This window comes from Coffea eugenioides, chromosome 3, assembly GCF_003713205.1.
Source record: "Coffea eugenioides isolate CCC68of chromosome 3, Ceug_1.0, whole genome shotgun sequence".
NCBI classification, from domain to species: domain Eukaryota; kingdom Viridiplantae; phylum Streptophyta; class Magnoliopsida; order Gentianales; family Rubiaceae; genus Coffea; species Coffea eugenioides.
In genome coordinates this window covers 4,268,241-4,291,824 of record NC_040037.1, presented here as the reverse complement: position 1 = coordinate 4,291,824, position 23,584 = coordinate 4,268,241, and the positions used below count along the sequence as shown (strand labels likewise).

Sequence of the window (23,584 nt, the reverse complement as noted above, 5' to 3'; positions counted from 1 at the left end):
CTTACTTTCTTTGATGCTTCATCGCCGATGTGTATACAAATCACTCCATGCATCTTTCCGAAAAGTCAATTACCTGCTCAAATTTGGCATTCCCATTTGACGTCTAAATCACTTTCCCTGCACATTCCCTTTCTTCTTTAATGGTGTTCTGGAAAGGTCTCATTTGTTCTTCAACGTTAATATAAAATAAAACGACGAAAAATTATTGTATTGACCGACATCGACAATGCATCTACAACGACTAGAATCAGTTGAAGTCTACGAAGGGTTAATGGTATGGCAGATGTGATCAAATTCTTAACCCGTGGAGGGGCCATTGAACAGTTGAAAAAAGCCCAGATTCGGAAAGTGAAAATGGAAGCAGATCAAAGTTGCTCTAACAAATGGAAGAGGGGTAGGAACGGGGGCCATTGAACAGTTGAAAAAAGCCCAGACTTGCTTGCGGAAAGTGAAAATGGAAGCAGATCAATTTCGAGTTGCTACATAAGTTAAATCAAATAAAAAGGCACAAAGGGCCCACATTCAATGGATTACACGCATCATACAGGTGATGCGTGTAATCTTGGAGCGGTGTAATGACTCCCCATTACACCCCCATTGGAGCTGCCCTAACAAATCACGGTCAAGATTTAGCCAAAAAAAATTATACGGTCCAAATTTCATCTTGTACCTCACTTTTTAACAATATGTGTGGGACTCACAAAATTTTGTTCTAAAATTACACTTTATTGAAAGTAAATTACATCATGTACAAACAGAGTTACGCCGTGTGCAAAATGCACATAACATTCAGGAACATTGCACCTGCAACCGTTCCTGCCCTAGTTCCTTGCAAGTGGATTACATTGAAATTTACAACCGAGAGCTAGGTGTCTCTGATTTGCCTGTCGTACAAAGTTTACAACCGAGAGCTAGGTCTCTCTGATTTGTCTGTCTCATTGTGTACCATTGTTTTCAGCTGTTGAAAGCGAACCCACTTGGCAGATTTGGTGAATGGTGCAGAGTTAATTAGGGTCTACATCTCTGTACTTGTATAACGTTGCTGTTAAACAAAAATTGAAAAGGAAAGAAGCTAGGTTCTAGCTCATGAGAAGTCAAGAAGAAACAATGGGAAGAAGAAGAAGAAGACCAGCATGAGAAAATACCTGTATAAAGAACAAAATAAGTAAAAAAAAGGGCCAGCATAAGAAGGGCCTAGGCCAGTGTATTTTATTTGCTGTTTGTTTTTTTATTCTTCCTTGGAATTTTTGGTGCGTTTTGACTTGACAATATGCCATCGCTTCGTTCATTCATTTTCAGAGAAGAAATTAAAGGGTGCAATAATTCGAGAATCTTAGGTGACCCTTCAGTTCCAATTTCGTTATTTTGGTTGTTCGCGCTCTCATGACAGCACTTGACTAGACTAAGTGAAGGGTAACCAAAAAAAAAAAGGTAAAAACTATATATGGAGGAACTTGCTTAGTGAAAAAGTCAGGCAATTGGCCTAGTGGATGGCGGGGTACGGCTACCAGACTCCCATTGTTGGCTGAGCGAAGGTTTCAAGAAAGTAAAACTCTCTGTGTTGTGCTCTAATTAGGAATGCAATCGAATCGAGTCGAGTCGAGTTCGAGCATGATGATACTCGATTTTGAGTTTCCTTCTGAATTCAAGTTTTCAAGCAAGTAAAATTACTGGAATTTGAATTCGAGTTCAGTGCATTGCTCACAGAACTCGAGTTCGACTCGCATGGGACTCGAGGTAATGTGAGTCTTATCAATCTCGAGTCAAGAGGATTTGGGGATTTCATTTTTCTTAACAATTTTGAGTAAAAAGACATTATCACCCTTTAAAAAATTTCATATGACCTGAAACATTTTATAAATTTAACTGCTCTTGTAGGCACAAGGGTAATTTTCATAATAATAATAATATATATATTAAAGAATTAAATTTAAAAAATTTGATAAGGCTAAACGAGTCTTCGAACCTTGTTACTCGATACTCAAACTAGACTTGTTAAGTCTATCGAGCAACTCGAACTCAATCAACTCGAGTTCGAATCGAGTTTTTGATTGATCTAATCACGAGCAACTCGCGAGTAACTTAGTTCGGTTACAACCCTAGCTGTAACTTGTGTTTCGGAACCAACAGCAGAACTAAAAGCACACGCAATGATATGGTGAACAATATATGTAACCGTAGCGCTAGGGATATTCTAGTTGGTTAAGTTTGCTACCTTTTAAGATTCTGGGTTCCCTTAAATCATTTGTCTTTTTCTTTTTTGGAGGGGGGCTTCTCTTAAATCCATCTTGACCTGAATTTAGCAAAGTTTATCACCCAGATTCTTTGGATTCTCTCAACTTGCAATTATTTCTTTTACCCAATTGTTTGGGGGGAGTTTGGTGAGTAGCTGGTGAGGGGGAATTCGAGAAAAATCCTTTGTTTTAATTTTAATGCTAGCAAACGTGGATTGAAAATGATTCTTGAAATTAATTTCTTGACCAAAAAAGGGGGGTTAATTGAAAAATCTTGTGGGCATGAATCATTCCTAATTGCTCAGAGTTGTTTACATAAAATATTCATAGTTGTTCACCTATATATGAATAATTCAAGAATATTGGAAAAGCACAAGTCAACGAGGTCTCTTCTTAGCCCCCACTTGGCAGCTGGATGCTACTTCCCATTAATTAATCTCTTAATTTGGCTATCGTTGGTTGTTATTATTAAACTCAACCTTGTAATGATGCCATTAAGCACTGTGGCATTGAGTTATTCCCATGCGCCGTGGGGTCTTTGAAATTAAGCAACATTTGTTTGGTTGATTAATCTGTGATGTGCTAGTGGCATATTCCCAGAAGACAATAATGCTAAATCATTTCTTTAAAACAGCATGATACTACTGGCAAAATTGTTTTTCATTTAAGGTATCTAAACAACCTAGAGAACTTGTTTATGCAGCCTTAATCAAGGAATATTTCCAAGACTTCCATTCTTGGACAAAAACCAACAGAATTCTGACCTGGTGCTTGCATAATTTGAAGTACCGTTACCTGGAAATAAAGATTGAACCAATTCCACTTGTCGTATCGACAAGTTTAGGAGAGCGAGTCAATGAGTTGAAGCCTCAGAACGTAGAGGTTTTGAATTCTAATCCCCCTGCCCTTTTCCGTTTCTTAAATCGCACTCCTCTCTTGCTAGAAATGTCGAAATGAATGAAAATCAAGTTTTTCTTTGGGGATTTTATTATGAAAAGTCACAAGGGTAATGTTTTCTCTTTAACATTTTCAGACCCCATACATTCCCTTGAGAAGAGCATAAAGAACTAATAATCATATCCTGGAGTCCCTGACTGTTAATCCAAAGAAGATGCTCAAATATCATACCTAATTGTCGAGTTTACATTCAATTTTTTCACTAGTGGCCTATGAATTAGATCGTCAGATCAAACAACTAGTACCTGGCAGCAAATTTACCTGTCATTCAACAACCATTAATCCTAGAGAATGAAAAACATCAAGACACAAGAGCAATATGAATTGCAACTTGACATTTAATTAATCCAGTTCTGACAGCATCCCTTTGTCATTGAACTCACTACGATAATTGATATCTTTTCCACTTAGGCCAATAAAGAGACACAATTAGACGCCACAGAAACTCAGGGCCACTCAGAAAAGTGTACAAGATCTGCACATCCTTGTCAAGATCTAGTCATTTACATTTCTTATATAAAGAAAATTGTTGTCTGCACCAGCAAAAATGTTGCGTGAGGATCCCAGCACTGCTAATTTAATCCTGCAGTTGTATGTGACATGATATAATTTAACTTTTAGTATCTAAATTGGTATGTGCTTCAAAGATACCATTCAACTCTTAAAATTTATAGGTATGGTCACTCTGTTAATTGCAGGGGTCACATTTTATAGTCACAATACATAAAAGGGGTTGAAATTAGCAAAACATACATGTTAAGAAAACCAAAAAAAAAGAAAAAGAAAAAGATGTGCAAAGTAGTAGGCTTGGTAGAACTTAGAGGCCATTCAAGTTATTTTCCTATCCTATATATATATATTTTTTTATCTTGCTAAGCGTGAGGTACATAGGCTGTTTCACCTTTCTATATTTGGCAATGCCACACTTGAAAGCAACATAATTGAAAAAGAAGAAAGTGCAGCCATCAACTTCTGCAATGCTTAAACACTAATTCTGTGATTATAATGACAAAACATCTTCCTTAACAATGCTTAAATTGACAAAGTGGTGGTTAGTGCCCCATGTATATGACAATGCTACAGTCTACAGAGATAATTGGAACAAAACCCCCCATCCCACCTGCCATTGCCATTTTTCTTTTGCTTTTTCCTATGATTGCTGCTTGAGAATGATGATGATAGTTTCAGCTCCCAAATTGAGATTCTTTCATAAATCCAAGCAAAAATTAACTTCTTGGTTTCAAAAGAGATCTCCCAAAAAAAAAGAAAAAAAGAAATTTAACTTGTTGGTTTCTCCATTTGATTAATCAGAACAACTATTTTGGCCCCCCAAAATCAAAGATGTAATAAACGATGCAGACAATGTGTGGCTCTCGGGTTGTATCAGAGGCCAGCCTAAACAGAGCTGCCCACTACTAAATCTTTTCTTTTCAGCCAAAAGCAAAACAAAGGAAACGCCATGAGGCGTGTCATGTTTTCCAAATCCACCAACAGAGCCACAGATAAACATCTTTCCAAACGGGGACAAAGATGATGCACTTCTTCTTAAATCATTGCCTTATCTCCTAATCAAGTTTCGATCTTTATTATCTTTCATTTCAGGATGGCCTTAATCTCTTATTACCCTTGACCTTCTTGTTTGCAGTTTTTCCTTTAGTGTAAGATTGCGGACAAGCTTAATAACTTAAACAGCACAATTAGGATTCAGCTTGTTATATAAAGTTAGAACTTAGAAGTGTGAAGTTTTTTATTATTGGGCTAGATACCTTCAAACTTCATCTTGTAGGCCCTATTAAGTTTTTGGGGTTATGAGTTGGACTCTTTGCGCCACCTCCTAAGTGGATGTGGCCCATCCATAGTCCGTCCCATATTCACTCCTCTCCAGAAATCTTCCACGTAGACAGTCGGTCGCTAGCTTCTCACTTCAGAGTCTGATGAATCTTTAGCCCCAAAATCTTTAAAGAATAAAACCCCTCTCGCCTTCACTTGTTTTTCTTCTTCTTCTTCTTCTAGAGTGAAAGCTTCAAAATTAGATCTTTTGATCAAAATATATTCTCCAGTTAGGGAAAAAGAAGAGTGAGAAGAATATTTATTGATTGTATAAAGGAAGGAAGGAAGCAAGAAAGATGTCATCTTTGGGAACTTCAAAGGGAGTGTTGGAGATAGCTAAGTTTGCAGTATATGTGAGTGTCCCGATTGGGCTGATGTACTTCTATGCCAACAATACCAAGAATCTCCAAAAATTCATGGGAAATGTATTTGCTTTTTACCCTTTTCCTTTCTTTCTAATGTGGATATCTGCATAATATGATTTATCAGTTTCTTTTAGCTTCATTTTCTGCTTAGTGGTTGGGTTTCTCGAGAGTTTATCGAATTCGACCAAAACCCGTTATTCAAGATTCAATTTTTTTATGTCATCATCATGATATAAAATACCCCTTTATTGAAAATGTGAGACTTAAACAGAAAAAAGAAAAGAAATGTTAGCCAACGCGTCATTTGCTTTGCCCTTTAGAGATATAAGAATTTTTTGACAGTTTCAGAGGATAAATGAAGTAGTAAACTTGAAAGGATTGTATGGGGTTCTGTCTTCATAATCTGGTTTTAGGTGGAGGGCGTTGAGTAAGGATTGCTGGTGAGGAGTTGCGAGTGCATACATCTTCAATTGCTCAATGTGTTTCGCCATTTGAGACCTGATGGCATAATGTGTTTGACTCTTAAAATGAATATCTTGTAAAAGGGTATATATGTGATTGATAAATTTGCATTTTAGATGGAAAAGTCTGGTTTGTTTGGGCATCGTAGTGTTCTTCCCATTTTAAACGATAATGATTGGAGACTAAATGTTTGACCTCAATGAGTAATTAGTAGCTATGAAAGAATAATGGCATCACTGAAATTAAGCTTAAGACAGCCTCATAGAGTGTTGTGATCATTTAGCTGCACAGCGATGTCTTCAGTCGAAGATGAATTAGCCAGTTGAAAACTCATGCTGTGCATGATGAGAATTTCTGGAACTCATGCTGTGCTACTCAGGCCCCTTTTGCATTGATAGTAAGATTTTCTAATTCTCATCCTAATAGTTGAATCAGTATATTTTGTAAAATTAACCTTTTCTCCTGTCTGTATGAAACTTCTAATTTCCTTCTAATTAACTTTTTATCCACATGGTCCCCCATATGTGGTAAATGCAGCTCTTGCTTCTTCCTCAGTTTTGCTAGAATCAAGTTCCTATGTAGTGACAAAACCTTTTTATGTCGTTATGCTTATACATTCAGTGTAGTATTGGCTGGTGGGTGATATTATTGGGTGATACTCCTCTTCCCTTGTTTTTGTTGCCTTCCTTTTGTTCTCTTATTTTTCTTCAATGTGTCCTTCCATTTCAATTGAGTTTGTTACCTGCTTGGCGTTGATTATCTTGTTATAGGCAGTTCGAAGATCATCTTTGTATATTGAATTTGAATGGTATATTCTAAATTTATCTCCTCTTTTTCCTCTCAAAGCGTCAATATGTCGTCTACCCCCCTGAAGCACCACGACCTCCATCACCAGAGGAACTAAGAGAGAGGGCACGGGAGTCGGCGCGGAAGAGAAACAACCAATAAGTTTCTGGTTTTGTAAGTAACAATAATGTAGCTTCCAGTTGTATCTCTCTCTGTCCTGTGTGGCAAACAAATTTAGTCGAATCCTCAGATGTACACCGGAGATGAATGCGCTTGTCATTTCTGATGTTGTGTTGATCTGTTTAACATTCATTTTTACTCCTCTGCTCCCCTACAGAAAAGAAACAGAGTCGAAAAGGTGTTATAAGTTGTCCAAAACTCTCGTTAAGTTGAAGCAACAAATTGCTGCTGGATGTGCAGTAGCCAAAAGTTTTGCGCTTCAATCTGTGTGATATACCTGGCATATGAAATTGAGAAAAGAATGTTGTGGCTATAAACTTGAGATTGTCCAACCAATGCAAGTAGATCAGGAGGAAGGAGGAGCAACTTTAGAGGAGTGGTCACCTCCCTTTATTTTGTGTGGTGAACTCAGTTCGTAATTGAATGTTGAATCAGAAGTCTGGAGGTTAACAGGTGTGCCGTTTTCTTATGTACAGAACACAAGTGCAACCAAATTGTCCAACCCTGAAGCTCCTGGAGTTGGATATACCTCACCATGGTCTATGTAAAAATTCCACTGAAACCGTAATTGTGAGACTGATCTAACAAATACCCAGTCTAAAGAGCAGAAAAAGTTTAATCAAAGTAAAGAATTTTGCATGCTTCTTGTGGTGAGGAAATTTGGTCAACTTGCTTTTCTAACCAAAAGGATTTGAGGATTTTCATTTTGTTTTTTGAGCTGGAATTGAATTACCGGCCCCAGTTACAAATCCGTAATGGCAGGGTAAATAAAGCCGATCAGCTTTTGATATTGGAAAGATTCTTGCGTTCCGCTAAAGTGCATCATATGAATTACGAAGACCGAGATGACCTTTTCTTCTAGACATGATATTTGGTTATCTTTTTCTGTGTATATAAAAGGGAAGGAAGACTTGATGATATATGCAAGAGAATTGCGTTAATGTCATAATGTTGTACAGGAATGGAGATTCCAAGTCAATCGTCAATTCAACTCTGTAGAATTTTTTTTTTCTTGGGAAAATTTTTCAAAATCTGGCTAAACGTTAAAGCTCGAAAAAGAAGGAAGGCAACAAGACAAAGTATTTCTACCCAAAAAAAAGAAGAAGAAGGAGAAAAAAAGACGAAGTACGACAAGAGCAGGCAAAATTTTCAGATACAAACATTACTGTAACTTAATTTTGTCTGATTATCTGGATTATGTGCAAATTTCAGATGCTTTATGCTGCAGTGAAGTCAATCGGGTCAATAAGTGTTACTTCGTAGAAAATGGTTGGAAAGTCACAGACATGTAGCACCGTAGCATTATCATTATTAGTACATAACAAAGAAATTTTCTTAGCATGCATTGACTTGCATTGCAAGAGTCAATGGTTCATCTTATATGCTCCTTAAATAGTAGTTTTTGTGATCACAAATGCCTTTCTAGATAATTGGTCAAGCAACTTGGAGCTGGAGGTAGTTCTCAAAACAAAATTCAGTGGTATCAGGTATGTCTGTTTTTCTCTCATCTGCAGCTTTATTTGCTTGGGATTTCAATGGTGAAAAAGCTTAAGACTTTCCTCTGCTGGTTTCTGTACAAGCAAACAGGTGGCATAGTCCATGATAAGCTTATCAATTCTTCTTACATGGTCTTGTTTTGAATTATCTCCATCCCTTATCTTCTCCCCACAAAATTTCTACTTTGATTAGCTGGAATGTTCTTTTTTTTGCCATGGTAGTATACTGAATACAAGAGTACTCCTTATCAATCTCTATCCAGGAAGGGAATGTAGTTGGTAAGGGGGTTGATTTAGAATTTCTAGTCCTACTAAGACAATATTATGAGATTAACACAATTTCTTGCTCTCTCTTTTGCCCTTTTGCTTCGAGTTCTGTTTGAGAAGTTTGAGGTGATGAGATGGAATTCTCTTGACCATGAATTTCAGGACACATAAAAGGCATGGTTTAGTTGTTTTCTGTTATTCGTAATCTGCAATCATCATTTATGAAATCCCTTAACTGTGCATTTCCTTGTTTATCATTACTACTTAGCTGGATTAGATGCAATGGGCTGATTAACATATGTTAATCCATAAAAGGATATCTCTGCTGGAGTGTTGGGACATAAAACATGTTAGAGAGTTTGATGCAGTTTGTCAATTTCCAGACCCAACACGGTAGGACTCTGATACACTGCTTATCTCATTTAAGTCGTGCAGAAAGACGGGATTTTGAATTTAGGAGAACATTCAGAAAAAGCGATGGCGGAGCTTGTACCTGTTGGCACCATCTTAGCTGTGCTTAGTAACCAGATTATTAAGACAGCAGTTGCTGCCAAGGAAGTACTTGAGAAGGAGAGTTTCAAGATTCTATCAAAGCATCTTTTTAGCATTCAGGTTGTTTTAGAGGAATTGCAGTCCAAAAAGCTTGATGACTCTCCAGCAACAAGGAAAGCTTTGGAATCTATTGAAAGCGATGTCAAGAAGGCTAATAACTTGGTTGAAAAATACAAAAATAAAGGTCGATTTTATTTGCTGATTAAATGCAGAAACATTGTTAAGGAAGTACAGGATATCACGAGACATATTGGCAAGTCTTTGGCAGCTCTCTCAGTGGCTAATATAGAAGTGTTATCAGGGATGTCGGACCAGGTGAATAGGTTACAAAATGAAATGCAAAGAGCAGAATTGGAGGCTTCTCATTCTCAGAAGCGGGTTGTCGACAAGTTGAATCAAGCTCTTAAGGATCAAATACAAGATCAAGATTTTGCAAATGACATGCTCAAGGAAATTGCAAGGGCTGTTGGAGTGCCAATCGAACCTGCAGAAATAAGTAAGGAGCTAGAAAGCTTTAAAAGAGAAAAAGAAGAGGCTGCTAACAGGAAAGAAATGGCTGAAGTTTTCTTCTTGGAGCAGGTTATCAAGTTGCTATCTCAAGCTGATGCTGCAAGAAATTACGAGGAAGTCAGAAACCAGTATTTTCAAAGGCTTAGAGTGATTGAGTGCTATGACCCGAAAGAACAAGCCATCCAACCATTTAAACCTTTTGTATGTTGTATAACAGGACATGTGATGCTTGATCCTGTCAGCCTCTGCACTGGCACTGCATGTGAGAGAACAGCTCTTGAAGCTTGGTTTAACAGTGGAGAAAAAACTGATCCAGAAACAGGTGAAATTCTTGAAGATTGTTCATATAGGTCAAACCTTCGATTGAGACAGTCTATCCAAGAGTGGAGAGAGCTAAATTATTGTGTGAAAATCAGATCATGCAACGAAAAATTGCTTTCTGAGGCAGATTCATCAATTAAAGAGGCGCTCAGCTGCATGCAAGAGCTTATTAAAGAGAGTTCAATCAACAAGGATTGGATATCCATTGGAGGACTTACTGAGATTTTGGTCTCTATAATTAGTCCATTGCATGATGATGACGTAAATATTCAGAAAATGAATGCGTTGAATGACATTGTTGAAGGGAATGAAAGAAACAAGGTCAGTTTATTACTTCCCTGGAAAAGGAAGTTAGGATTATCTGCCTGCACCCACCAGCTCTGTTGCTTAGCTGATTTCTGATTTGAGAGTAAACATTGGCTCAGATTAGGCCTCCAAAATGTCAATTTGGCACATCAAAGCGATCAATTTTCAATATCCAGTATCACTAGGCTCAAGTATACCTGAACCTTTCTTTTTCCCTCTAACCTGATAATTAGAATAAAAAAAATGTCCAGACCCAATTGTCTATGTTCGTAATACAATGCTTTCCTAAAGCTTTATTTGCTCAGGTACTGGTATACACGATAGGAATCTTGTTGATTAGCACTATTTTTAGGTTGTGGGTGGATCAGCACTAAATTTTCAGTTTAACTTCCTTTTTCCAGTGGGCATTAGAGTTCCTTCCAATATTGAATTATTTGGACAAAGACAAGCACAGATACATCTCATTTGCTATTTTTATGTGCATCTGAATTCATTGTTTTCTGAATACTGTATCTCCCATCAAACTTCTAGGAAATATTCATTGAGAATCAGGGGTTTTATAATGTCATTCCATACTTAGCATTGGACTCCAGCGTATCAAAGGCTGCAATCAATCTGCTCTATGAGGTTTTGCATGACTCATCAGGGTGGAACACTGCTTATTGCAATGATCTCTCTCAGCAGAAAAATGCAATTACGTTCCTTGTTGAACTTCTTAAAAGCCCAACAAGGGAGGTAGCTGAGAAAGCGGAAGCAATTCTTATGAAGCTCTGTGATGAGGAGGAGAATATACTGAAGGCTGCCGAAGCACATTGGTATAAGCCACTTGTTGACAGAGTTAATGAAGGTTAGCAAGTCAAATGATTATAAAGCCTTTGCTGCCCAATTTATTTTACATGATTGTGAACTGTTACTTCTTAGCATTGGCTCCTCACTTTTGTTTTTTCTAAGAGAAATACACAGCTGAGATTGCTGTTTGTCTGCAATTTGGATAGAGATCCAATTTAACAGCTTCTGTAGATGCACCATTAGGTTCTTAACTTGATAAGTATATGCTGCCAAGGTGTGAGAATTTAGAAGTAGAACATTTTACACAATATTAGTACACTTCTGCTGACATAAAGAGAGAAGTTCTCTTTTCCCTTGTTCATGTCAGTTCCCATTGTCCTCAGTTAAAACTGATAAGAGTGGTTTTCCTTGCCTCTTTCTGGGGATCTATGAGAGTTTAGAAAGTTGTTTGATTATTTGGCTACTTCCCAGGACCAGCATCTTCAAGAATGTCAATTGTGAGAGCACTTCTTAGTCTGGAATTGGATGAAGATCATATAAAGCTTGTTGGTGCAGGAGTGATAAGTCCTCTGCTGGAAATGTTAGCTGAAAGTATGGAAGTAAAAGAGTTGTCATTATCTGCACTTGTTAAATTATCAGGCATACATGAAATCAAAAAGCTTATTGCTGATGCTGGTGGTGTCCGTCTGATATTGGATCTAATGTTCTCTTCTCACTTACGGACAGTTATAATTGCTAAGTGCTCTGAAATCCTTAAAAATCTTTCTTCTGATGGTGATGGAACTAAATTCCTGGTCAATGAAAACGGAATGCAGCTGCAGTTGGAGCCTGTTATCACCAACCTACTGGCTTATCAACAAAATCTTATGATATCAGACATTGTTCGTAGGCCTGCCTTGCATGCACTTCTTCAAATTTGTCAATCAGATGCAGGACTTGTTAAAACAGCAGTTTCAGCTAGTGGTGTTAGTGTCATCCTTCCTCTTCTAGATGACTCAAATCAGGAAATACGGGAAACAGCAATTAATCTTCTCTTCCTCTTCTCCCAGCATGAACCCCAAGGAGTTGTTGAGTATCTTCTTAAACCAAGAAGGCTAGAGGCTTTAGTTGGGTTTCTTGAGAATGAGGATAAAAGTGATGTTCAGATGGCTGCAGCTGGCTTATTAGCTAACCTACCAAAATCAGAAATACGGCTTACTGAAAAATTAATTGAAATAGGTGGACTGAAAGCAATCGTAAGTATCTTGAGATCTGAATCCATTGAGGCGAAGGAAAATGCTCTGAGTGCTCTCTTCAGGTTCACGGATCCAACAAATATTCAGTTTCAGCATTCTGTGGTTGACCTGGGTGCATATCCCTTGCTTGTAAGCTTTCTGAGGGATGCTTCAGTGACAACGAAAGCAAGAGCAGCTGCTTTACTAGGTGATCTTTCCATGCGCAGTTCAGAGCTTTCTGTTATGCCCAAAATAGCTGGTTGCTGGTCTATTCTCTGGACAAGGGGTAAAATTTGTCCTGTGCATGGGGTGGTCTGCAGTGTTACTACAACATTCTGTTTATTGGAGGCAAATGCATTGCCTGAATTGGTTACACTCTTACAAGGAAATGTCCATGCCACAGCTTATGAAGCTATTCAAACGCTTTCCACCCTGGTTCGCGAAGAATCTCCTCACCGAGGTGCCAATGTCCTCCATGAGAATAATGCAATTAGACCCTTAGTAGAGGTTCTAAGTTGGGGACAAGAATCGCTAAAGGCAGAGGCTTTAGGCCTTTTGGAGAAGATTTTCATGTCAAAGGATATGGTAGACTTGTACGGATCAACAGCCAAGGTACCTCTTTTTGGTCTGACTGGACGCAGTATACATGAGGAGGGACATCTTCAGAGAAAGGCAGCTAGAGTTCTGCTACTCATTGATCGCCACTCAAGATCATCAACCTCTCTTGTTGCTGGAATAAGTGATTGAAAAATACTTTCTATTTTATTTAGACAGATTTTATGCAATACAGATGCTTAAGAATATGGCCTGTACTGCTTCGATGGAGGGGAAAATTTCCAGATTTTCTTTCTTGGTTTTCCCCTTCTTCTTCCCTGGTAAGTCCCTCTACAAAGCGTAAAACTTGGCATTGCAACTATGTAATAGTTTCTCTCATGATCACCATAAAGATCTTCTGATAGCACAAGTCTAGGTGGTTTAGAGCATGTCTGTATGCCCAATGACTTTGCCTCAAGATCAAATGCTTCTCCAGGTCCTAGAGAACCAGTGCTTTTTTCTGATATACAGATTAGGTTAGAAGTTTGTTCGGATCAATGGTTTCTGCAGTAATTTGAAATTTCAATTGCACGGAACAATGTACACAATATCATAACAAATATATAGGCATTACTCAACAAAATGTAAAAATAGAACAAATTTTTTGACACATTGAAATTCGTGTCCTACATTTAATTCTCTCCGTCTAATTTTACAATACGACATCTACCACCCTTCAATGCACCCTGCATTCACGGTGCAGAGGATCTGAATCCGTTCATACTACTTGCATGTCAAACATGGTTCCCTGTCGCGTCGTGGCATCGTGGTCTCGGTTGTTCCATATCAGCCACGGCATATCGATTGAATATCGGGGGATACGTATATTTTGGTACATAAAAGTTTTCAAAAAATCTGAAAAAATAAAATACCAACAATTTGAAAAAATATCCAAATCGACTCCGAGTCGACTCAGTATGACGGATTCAAATCGGCCAATATCAGCCGAGTCAGAGCGAGTTACCGCAGGTATGGTAATATTTGCGATTCGGAGATCGGTATCGTACCGATTCCCTCTGTTCCTGTTACGACTCGGCCGATACTTATTGGTATCGGCTGATATTGCTAACCATGATGTCAAATAACCTCCAGGATTCATTTTACCTATGGTGAAAGCTTATTGTTCTAGGTGAAATCAGCTAACTCCCCCTAAAAATTCCAAGTAGATTTACTACTTCATGGATTACCACCAAAACTGAAGCAACAAAACGGAGCGAATTATCTCTCAAAACTTCTAGGTTGACGCAGTACTCGAAGTTGTTCATTTAAGTCTCTGGTACTTAAAATTGAAAAGCTGTTAATATCGTCCATTGAAAGGAACAACGAAGGATGAAGACTTTTGCAAGTGTTAAAAACTTGTTTATTTCTGTTTTATCAACTAAAAAATCCTGGTAATTTGCTCTCAATCACTCACCACCTCCAAGATCAACATGGATAGCTCAGCGAGGTTGGATTAACGCAATACATCAAGTTCTCAATCTGCAGACATGTAAAAGAAAAAATGGCACCAAAATCCTTCATGTGCTCTCTGTTCGGAATAAAGAATTAGACATCTCAGCATTTAGCACAGAATGGGTGGTGTGTTATGCCCAAGATAGCTCTTGCTGGTTGCTACCATCATTCTATATTTTTGTCTGCTAAATGTGTCACTTTCCTTAATAGTGTAAGACACACCCCACCCTACCCTTGGCGTGAAATGCCATGTACGACAATCTGTTGTGCTTGCAAGCGGCATTTTGTCCCCAAGAACTTGGGATATTCATAGTGTGAAACCCATCCAAATGTGTGAATGGATTAAGTAGATGTGAATGGCAGAATTCGGCGGTGTTAAGCAGAAAATATATGAAATTAAGTTGCAAGAAAGCCAAGCCTATCACAAGTTTATCTTCATCAAAACCTTGGGCAATTGACTTCACATATATTTCTTTGACACCTCATCTTGAAAAGAAGGTCGATAAGCTGGTAACAAAGAAGAAGAAAAAGTCTTGAACGAAAAGACTGATTGGCATCCTATTCAATTGCTCCAAATTTTTCTGCAAAATTAAGAAAGACTCAACCATATCATTCATTCGTCCCCTAGTAGGTGGAGTAAACTTAAGGAGAATTGAGAAAGAGGGAAAACTGCGGTTCGATTTCGTGTGGGTTTTATTTCTTCTCTACTCTCTCCCACTCCCTCGGCCTTTTTTACACTTGGCTGCTCTCATTGTTGAAAAAATCTTTATTTCTTAAATATGTTGAAATAATTTTTTGTTTTGTTTTGGGTTTGGCCCCAAATTGCAAAATTCGTCTAATTTTGGTGTAGTAATAAAAAAGTCAATTGTCACTAATTTGCGGTTTCTTCTAAATCCCTCAACATGTAGTAACTTCTTTGATCATTTACTCTCATTAATTATTAATTAATTGTAGTTTTTTTTTTAAATTCAGCTAATGCACGGACTGATATCATGATGGTTCGGTTCTATCGATCCTAAGATTCAATTAGATCTGACCCATTCCTCCTTAGCCGATGTATGACAGGAAAAAATAAAATAAAATGTTGATAGTTGTCATGTTTGAGACAAATATAAGAAATTTCCGAACGTATATACATTGCCATCCCAAAAGAGAGTATAAAGATCGAATATACAAAGGTTCTCAATCCTTCACACGTTCAGCTCGTGCCAAGCACTAGGGCGAGAATCATTACAAAGAAAACAAAAGAACTAGACTGGCACATATTTTTATGGTCTCATATTTTTCTTATTAATCAAATAATCAAATTTTTATTGTTTTCTAATAATATGCAAATTAAATGATGAGTAACGAACAAGTCAAACATGGTCTTATGGTCTTATTGTTTTTTTTTTTTAAAGAAAGACCATTTGAATAAAATAAGGAAAGTCAAAGGTAGATTGGCTGTAATTCGGGTCACAGCTCACCTGTCCGTCGGCCTCTAACGCCAAACGCTCATGTCTTCATTCATTAGCATTTATAGATTCGACACGTTTTGCATTTATGGGATCCCCCAAAAAAAAAAAAAATGTTTGTTTGCATTTATTTTCCCAAATTGCCACTCCAATTCTTCCCAAAACACACGACCGGCCATTTGCTTCCCATGCATAATTATTAGTGCATGGAGAGAAAGCCAACCAATTAAATATCAGCAAGTAATTCTGGTGATATAAAATCTTAGTATAACACATATTTATGAGGGACACATGGCCTTTTTATCCACTTCTTGGATGTAGCACATTTTATTTTATTTTATTTACCAAATTGATCTCTAAACCGGCCAATTATAGTCATGGGGGAGAAGGAGGAGTATGTACATATCGGTGACTCTATAAGTTGATTCCATGTACTAATTTGCACATTTAACATTCCAATTAATTGCTAAATCATTCTTTTTTTTAATAATGCAAAAAAATCAATATTATCAATAAATCAGTCAGAAATCGTCTAGCACGATTTGCTAAACCATTATGAAAGTCAATATTTAACTTCTGAGTCCGTCTAATGTCTCCATTGTTAAAAAAAAAATGTTTCCTCTGCTTTAAAATTACACAACCATAATCAAGTACTTAATGCATGATTAATTAAGTAGTCTAAGTACATAAAAAGAACCCTGAGGACTACTAACAACTTTCTTGATATTTCAACACCAAATATACTCAGATTTCTCTTGTATTGAGGGGTCATCTTTCGGCGATGGACGTGTTATAAATATGAAAATAATAGTTATCCAAAATCACTTGGACTGCTATTAGTATTAATTAGGAGGGTTATCTCATTATTTCTGCAACTATTATGACAAGTTGATAATCCACAGGCTATCCCATTTTTATTCAAAACAAAAAGGTTATAACCCACTTCGTCTTTCCTTTTCCATAATTTATTTGTGAATTTGCAGTCTTAATATGGATGGATGGACATGGTATAAAGTATGACAACACTAGTTATCTAAATCACTAAGACCGCTATCTGTTAGGAGGATTATCTCATTAATTATGGAACTAAGACAGGTTGATACTAACCCACGATCGACACCTATCTTCGTCTTTCCTTTTCCAAATTTTATTTCAAATTTGCAATCTTAGAGTTTATTTGAATTGTTATTTTCCAGAGTTTTTTGTGTACCGTAACTATTTGTTGTATGTGATGTTAAGATTATTAAAATATGTGTTTACGAAAAAGCGTAAAAAATTTATAGAGAAAAATTACAATCCAATCAAGGCCTTAGTATGGACAGATTCCTGAGTGGCATATTCATCTAGTTGCACGACTTTATCATTAGCTCATATATCTGCTTAACTTTTAATTAAAACAAGTTTTGCAGTACTCTTCATTCTAAGGACAAACTATACAGGAGAAAAGCATCTAAGTCACAGACCAATGTATTACTACACGAATATGCTACTAGCACAGCTCATGCTTGGGATTTTGGTGGCAAAAATATCCAAAAGTTACTATTGATGGCATATAATAGTATCTTTGAAAATTAATTAACTTGAAAAAAATATAGTATTTTTTTTTTGTCTAAATTTATTTGTTGTGCTTGTATGTAATGTATTCATGGAAGGACGTTATCATAATTATCAAACGAATGTAACTAGGTTTATCGTTATTTCATACTCCCTTTGCCCTATTTTATACGTCTTGATTTTTATATCAATTTGTTCCATAATACTTGTAATGGTTTAAAGATGAAATGAGTAAAACCCAATTTTCCTGTTGTGGTCTCTAATAAATGATGTGACAAACCCTCTTGTATTTTAGTAGCCATACCTTTTTTTTGGGGCCGTGTCATAAGTTATACCCTTTTTTTTAATTTAATTAAAGGGCAATTATGAGAAGAGTTGCTTGGATGGATTTTTTTTTGGGATAAAATTATCCTTTTCTTAAACAATTAAAAAAATTTGACCATGACATATAAGATGAAACGTTGAAGTATGTTTTAGTAATTTGCAAGAATGAAAACAAATAGCATCTAATAAGAATTTAGCTTAACCTATAAGTTAATTCAAAAGTCAAGTCAAAATATATATCTTCTCATACACTTCAAGTTCAAGCCCTAAGTGAAAAGAAATCCACTAAAGAGTAAAGACCATGCAAGTGTACGTCGGCAATGATTATGCATGAGTAGTTCAATTTTACTTTTGTAGATCAACCAACATGACTAAAATAAATGCAAATCGTTTTCAATTTAATTAAATCCAAACGTAATTAATGATCTCAATTCTCAAACCAACCCGTTTTCTTCCAACAATTTGAAAAATAATTAAAGGATTAAATCTTTATCTACACTAGCAATTTTAAATTTATATTATGTAACATAATATAAATCTGTTAGTATTAAAAAAAATTATCCATAAATAAAAGCTGTGAAAACTCTGAGAATGCTTCAAGTTGGATACATCACGCGCCACGTGGGTGCAGTATAAACCTCAAGGTGGCAAATTAGAAATTAGTTGGGCAAACGTTGGTTCAACAACAAAATGGATAGGGGAAGAAAAAGAAGGAAAAAGACTAAAAAATACAATACAGTTTTACACGAAATCCTGCTATTTTCCTGTCTGGCAAATTCAATGCCTACGCGCCATCACAATTAAAAGTTCGTTGGGGTAGTTGCACTCCTTCACCTCCTTTTCCCCTTTAAATCCCTCTCTTTCCCTACCTTTCCAAAGCATCCAAAGTTTCATTCTTCTCCAAAAGTTTCTTCTTGATTCAATCTTTCGAGTATTTCCTTCCATCCATCTTTCAAACTTTAGTTTTGCTAGCTGGGTATACCACATTTTGGCCAAATTAGTAGCTGGGATTTGTCCAGTTATTCTTGATATATAGTAACTTGTAAGTTAGGCTGCAATGGGGGATGAAAATAAGGTGAACCAAGAAACAGGGAGAATTTCAGTTGAGGGTGAGAATAGGAGGAAAAATAATAATAATCTTCCTAATTTTCTCTTATCTGTTAGGCTCAAATATGTAAAACTCGGTTACCATTATTTAATCTCCCATGCTATGTACCTGATGTTAATTCCTCTTCTAGGGGTTGTTTCAGTTCATCTTTCGACCGTTACGGTTGAGGATTTGGTCCTACTATGGGAGCAGTTGAGATTCAATCTTGTATCTGTGATTTTGTGTTCTGCTCTCATGGTGTTCCTAGGTACTCTCTACTTCATGACTAGGCCTAGGAAAGTTTATTTGGTTGATTTTGCATGTTACAAGCCAGGACCTGAAGTTATGTGTCCTAAAGAACTTTTTATGGAGAGATCAAAACAAGCTGGGAATTTCAGCGAAGAGAACTTGGCATTTCAGAAGAAGATTTTGGAGAGGTCTGGCTTAGGCGAGAAGACATATTTCCCTGAAGCTCTCTTGCAACTTCCAGCTAATCCTTGCATGGCTGAGGCTAGGAAGGAGGCTGAGATGGTTATGTTTGGTGCCATTGATCAACTATTGGCTAAGACTGGAGTGAAGGCCAAGGATATTGGGATTCTTGTGGTGAATTGCAGTTTGTTTTGTCCAACACCATCTCTTTCTGCCATGATTGTCAACCATTACAAGCTTAGAGGCAATATTTTGAGCTATAATCTTGGAGGCATGGGTTGCAGTGCTGGACTTATCTCAATAGACCTTGCCAAGCAACTTCTACAGGTAAGCTGCCAAATTCACACTTTTTGAAATTAAAAGTTTCTTGGTTTGCTTGGCCATCATGTTAGTAATGTGATGTCCTTGTCTCTAGCTGGAAGTTTGCTGTGGGAGAGAGAGAGATTGTTGGAGTAGACATAAATATTTGGTCCATGGTCAGATGTCAGTTGTCACATGCATTTTAGCCAAACTTGGCACCACTAGTCCCAAGCTTCCAACCAAAAACAGTGCATCGCAATAATGAGATTCTGATCACAGTTACACTTGTAGATTGGAATAAATGCTAGTCTGGCTTTCTTGTTCTGGAACTGTGATTTGGTCTTTCTAGGTTTAGACAAATCAAAATTGTTGGATTATTTAGAACCAGGCATCCTATCATAATTAAGGCCAAAGTTAACGTATGTTTGCTAAAGCTTAGCTTAAGTCTCTTATAAACAAACATTTTTAGGACTTCTATTTATGGTGAGGTTAACTTATCTACTTTTTTGTCAACGTGACAGGTTCAACCAAATTCGTATGCCCTGGTGGTGAGCATGGAGAACATTACCCTTAATTGGTACTTTGGTAATAACAGATCAATGCTGGTCTCAAATTGCATCTTTCGCATGGGAGGAGCTGCAATTTTGTTATCAAACAAATCATCTGATCGTAGGAGATCCAAGTATCAGCTAATTCACACAGTTCGTACCCACAAGGGTGCTGATGACAGAAGTTACGGTTGTGTGTTCCAAGAAGAGGATGAAAACAAGAAAGTAGGAGTAGCATTGTCCAAAGATCTCATGGCTGTAGCTGGAGAGGCCTTGAAAACAAACATCACAACACTCGGGCCATTAGTTCTTCCCATGTCCGAACAGCTCCTGTTTTTTATTACCCTAGTTGGGCGAAAAGTTTTTAACATGAAAATCAAGCCGTATATTCCAGATTTCAAGCTTGCATTCGACCATTTTTGCATTCATGCTGGAGGAAGGGCTGTGTTGGATGAGCTAGAGAAGAATCTTGATCTCAGTGAGTGGCATATGGAGCCTTCAAGAATGACACTTTATAGATTTGGCAACACTTCTAGTAGCTCATTGTGGTATGAACTGGCTTATACTGAATCTAAGGGGAGGATCAGAAGGGGAGATAGGACATGGCAGATTGCATTTGGCTCAGGATTCAAATGCAATAGTGCTGTTTGGCGCGCATTGAGGACCATTGATCCAGCCAAAGAGAAGAATCCTTGGATGGATGAAATTAATGAATTTCCTGTACATGTGCCTAGAGTAGCTACCATTGCCTCTTGAATCTAAACATTTTTCATTCTTTTGTGGGAAAAAAAAAATCATTGTAACGTCTTTTTTACTACTACGATTTAGAAGGAGAGATTGGTGTTTGGTATTCAATGTAGAGCTCATATTTCTCAAAAAAAAAAAAAAATGTAGAGGTCATAAGAAAGGCAACTACTGTCCTATGTGTTGTTCACATCAAACATAAGATGGCTGAAATTAATATTTGTCCTATATAAGGTCCCAACATTTGTCGCATTATATTCCATGAAAACCGCTGATGTCTTTAATACTGATCTAGTGTTGCAGTGGGTAATGTTTTCAAATAAGCCATATGAAGGTATCCAATGCAAGACAGAAAAAAATATTCGTACGATAGGGAAGCAATCTCAGCAATAGTAGTAATTCATAATAAAAGAAATGCCACATTTCATGTTCTTAAAGGCAGTAGTTTAAATCGTCCATTTTTTTTAGGGCATCCATTTCTTGCACCAAAAAAAGAACTCTTATGGTCAAATTTTATAAGTGGCAAATAGCAGTTACCATTAGCTACTTTATCTTTCTTGAAGATGATAAGGGATGCAAAGAGAAAGAGACGCTGTCATAAGCGGGTGGTCATCCAACCTTACTTTGGAGTAGTACAACTTAAGTCCGTTTTGGTAAGAAATTTTACTCTGCTGAATATGTAACGCATTGAATATAGAAGGTGGAAAATGGAAAACCAAAATATGAACTCAAGGTGCATATTGGTCTCACAGCAAGAACTCATGTAATATACTAGTATTTGTCGAGCCATCTTAAAGTTCAGTTGACTTGGTAAGAGCATTGGCCTGGATACTAAACGTATCATCGTTAAATTCTCGTCCCTGTACATACAAAGCAAATTTACATTAAAATTTTGAAGCTAGTTTGAACTCTCATGCAAAAATAAAAAGAAAGATATGTTTGAATTCCCGTTATTGATGTGAAAGTTATGTTAGTGAGCGATCTGTAAGAAGTCTTATAAACAGCGACCTATGATTCTGAGGATATGTTTTGACTCGTGATGATAATCGGAGTCGAATCTCCCAGGACTCAAATTTTTTACTCAAATTTTTTATATAAAAAAAAAAAGGAAACGAACCTCCCAGGACTTAGGGCCTGTTTGGCACCATAGTTTTTTACCAAGTTTTTTAGCTACTAGTTTTTTAACAACTTTTGCTACAGGAACCCCAAAAAACTTTTCAAAGTTTTTACCTACACACTTAAAAAATCTATACACAAAAAATTTCTCAAAAACTTTTCTTCCTCCCTCACCCAACCCACCACACCAGACACGGCCTCCACCACCTCTCCCGGCGCCGCTGGTAACCTCAAAAAAAAATTTTGAATTTTTGAGTCCCTCACCCTCAAAAATTTATTATATATATATATTATATATTTATAATATTATATATTTATTTATTTATTTAAACATATTATAAATATTTTATTTTATTTTAAATATATTTTATATATTTATATAAATTAACATTAATATAAATATGTAATTATACATTTATAAAATATTAATTATTATAGTATTTAATATATAATAATATTATATATATTACACATTTTGTATATATATTTATGTATATTTATATACAATTAATAATTATGTATTTATGTATAATATAATACATTTAATACATAATATTACAACACAATATTAATTAATACATTTATACAACAATACTACATACATTTATATATTTATATTAATTATATTAAATAATTTATACATATAATTATATTTATATATTTATAATATATTCATTTATATATTTTATATAATATTCATTTGATAATATATACAATTATTACATTGTAAATATATTTATATTATGTATTATATATAATATAATACATTTATATATTTTTATATACCCATATAAAATATATTTATTTATAATGTATTATAAATGCATAAATATACTATAAATATTTAACAATAAAATTATAAATTATAAACCAAATATTAATTATAACATTTAATACATAATATAAAACATTTATATATTTAATATTAATTATATTAATACAGTTATACATTAATCTATATATATTATAATTATAATTTATACATTTATATAATATTTATTTATAATATAATACATTTATATTATTATACATTTATAAATATAATGTATATTATAGTATTATATATAATATAATTTATAATATTTTTATATAAAATATAAATTATATTTATTTATAAATATTTGTAAATGTATTATAAATGCATAATGCATATAAAATATTTAACAAGTAAAAATTATAAATTATAAACAATAATTAATTATATATCTATAAATAATATTAATAACCACTTTATTACATTTATATAATTTTATTAATACATTTATACACATTTATTTAATTATAATTTACATACATTTATACATTAATCTCATATACTTTAAATTATAAATTTATACATTCTATCATAAATATTCATTTATAATTTATACATTTATATTAATTAATACAATTTATACATCCTTATAAATTAATGTATATACGTATTATATATAATATAATACGATTTATATATATTATAATATTTATTTCCTAAATTTTTATAAATGTATTATAAATGCATAAATGTTTAAAAATATAAAAATTATAAATTATTAAATACTCAAAAATATGTTTTAAAAATACCTCTAAAAATAATCCAAAAAACGTCTACAGTAACATTTCAAAAACTTCTACAAAAAAGTTTTTCACCTTACAAAAACTTCTACAAAATTTTTTTAAAAACTTCTACAGTGCACTACAGTAAAGTTTTAGACAAACTCCCAAAAAACTCAG

At 35.4% G+C, this 23,584-nt stretch overlaps 3 protein-coding genes across 4 annotated transcripts; all 3 read left to right on the top strand.

Moving 5' to 3' along the window:
- Positions 1-5,129: 5,129 nt before the first annotated feature.
- On the top strand, positions 5,130-6,956 carry LOC113767099. The gene is made up of 2 exons (XM_027311274.1): positions 5,130-5,446; positions 6,695-6,956. The coding sequence occupies exons 1-2, from the start codon at positions 5,318-5,320 to the stop codon at positions 6,794-6,796; spliced, it is 231 nt and encodes a 76-aa protein (XP_027167075.1). The 5' UTR covers positions 5,130-5,317; the 3' UTR covers positions 6,797-6,956.
- A 1,240-nt stretch (positions 6,957-8,196) lies between these two features.
- On the top strand, positions 8,197-13,410 carry LOC113767007 (U-box domain-containing protein 43-like). Of its 2 annotated transcripts, none has more exons than XM_027311178.1 (4): positions 8,197-8,301; positions 9,005-10,281; positions 10,798-11,113; positions 11,527-13,410. In XM_027311178.1, the coding sequence occupies exons 2-4, from the start codon at positions 9,055-9,057 to the stop codon at positions 13,014-13,016; spliced, it is 3,033 nt and encodes a 1,010-aa protein (XP_027166979.1). In that variant the 5' UTR covers positions 8,197-8,301; positions 9,005-9,054; the 3' UTR covers positions 13,017-13,410. The 2 variants fall into 2 exon arrangements, with proteins under 2 accessions (XP_027166979.1, XP_027166980.1); XM_027311179.1 differs by having other exon boundaries at positions 8,271-8,301; positions 9,013-10,281.
- A 5,115-nt stretch (positions 13,411-18,525) lies between these two features.
- Positions 18,526-21,004, top strand: LOC113764724 (3-ketoacyl-CoA synthase 11-like). The gene is made up of 2 exons (XM_027308699.1): positions 18,526-19,490; positions 19,985-21,004. The coding sequence occupies exons 1-2, from the start codon at positions 18,705-18,707 to the stop codon at positions 20,765-20,767; spliced, it is 1,569 nt and encodes a 522-aa protein (XP_027164500.1). The 5' UTR covers positions 18,526-18,704; the 3' UTR covers positions 20,768-21,004.
- The last annotated feature ends 2,580 nt before the right edge of the window (positions 21,005-23,584 follow it).

Coding starts and splice junctions, on each gene's coding strand:
- LOC113764724 (XM_027308699.1), top strand. CDS start 18,705: ATGGGGGATGAAAATAAGGTGAACCAAGAAACAGGGAGAATTTCAGTT. Junction 19,491..19,984: donor TTGCCAAGCAACTTCTACAG/GTAAGCTGCCAA, acceptor TCAACGTGACAG/GTTCAACCAAATTCGTATGC.
- LOC113767099 (XM_027311274.1), top strand. CDS start 5,318: ATGTCATCTTTGGGAACTTCAAAGGGAGTGTTGGAGATAGCTAAGTTT. Junction 5,447..6,694: donor TCCAAAAATTCATGGGAAAT/GTATTTGCTTTT, acceptor TTCCTCTCAAAG/CGTCAATATGTCGTCTACCC.
- LOC113767007 (XM_027311178.1), top strand. CDS start 9,055: ATGGCGGAGCTTGTACCTGTTGGCACCATCTTAGCTGTGCTTAGTAAC. Junction 10,282..10,797: donor AAGGGAATGAAAGAAACAAG/GTCAGTTTATTA, acceptor TCAAACTTCTAG/GAAATATTCATTGAGAATCA. Junction 11,114..11,526: donor TGTTGACAGAGTTAATGAAG/GTTAGCAAGTCA, acceptor GCTACTTCCCAG/GACCAGCATCTTCAAGAATG.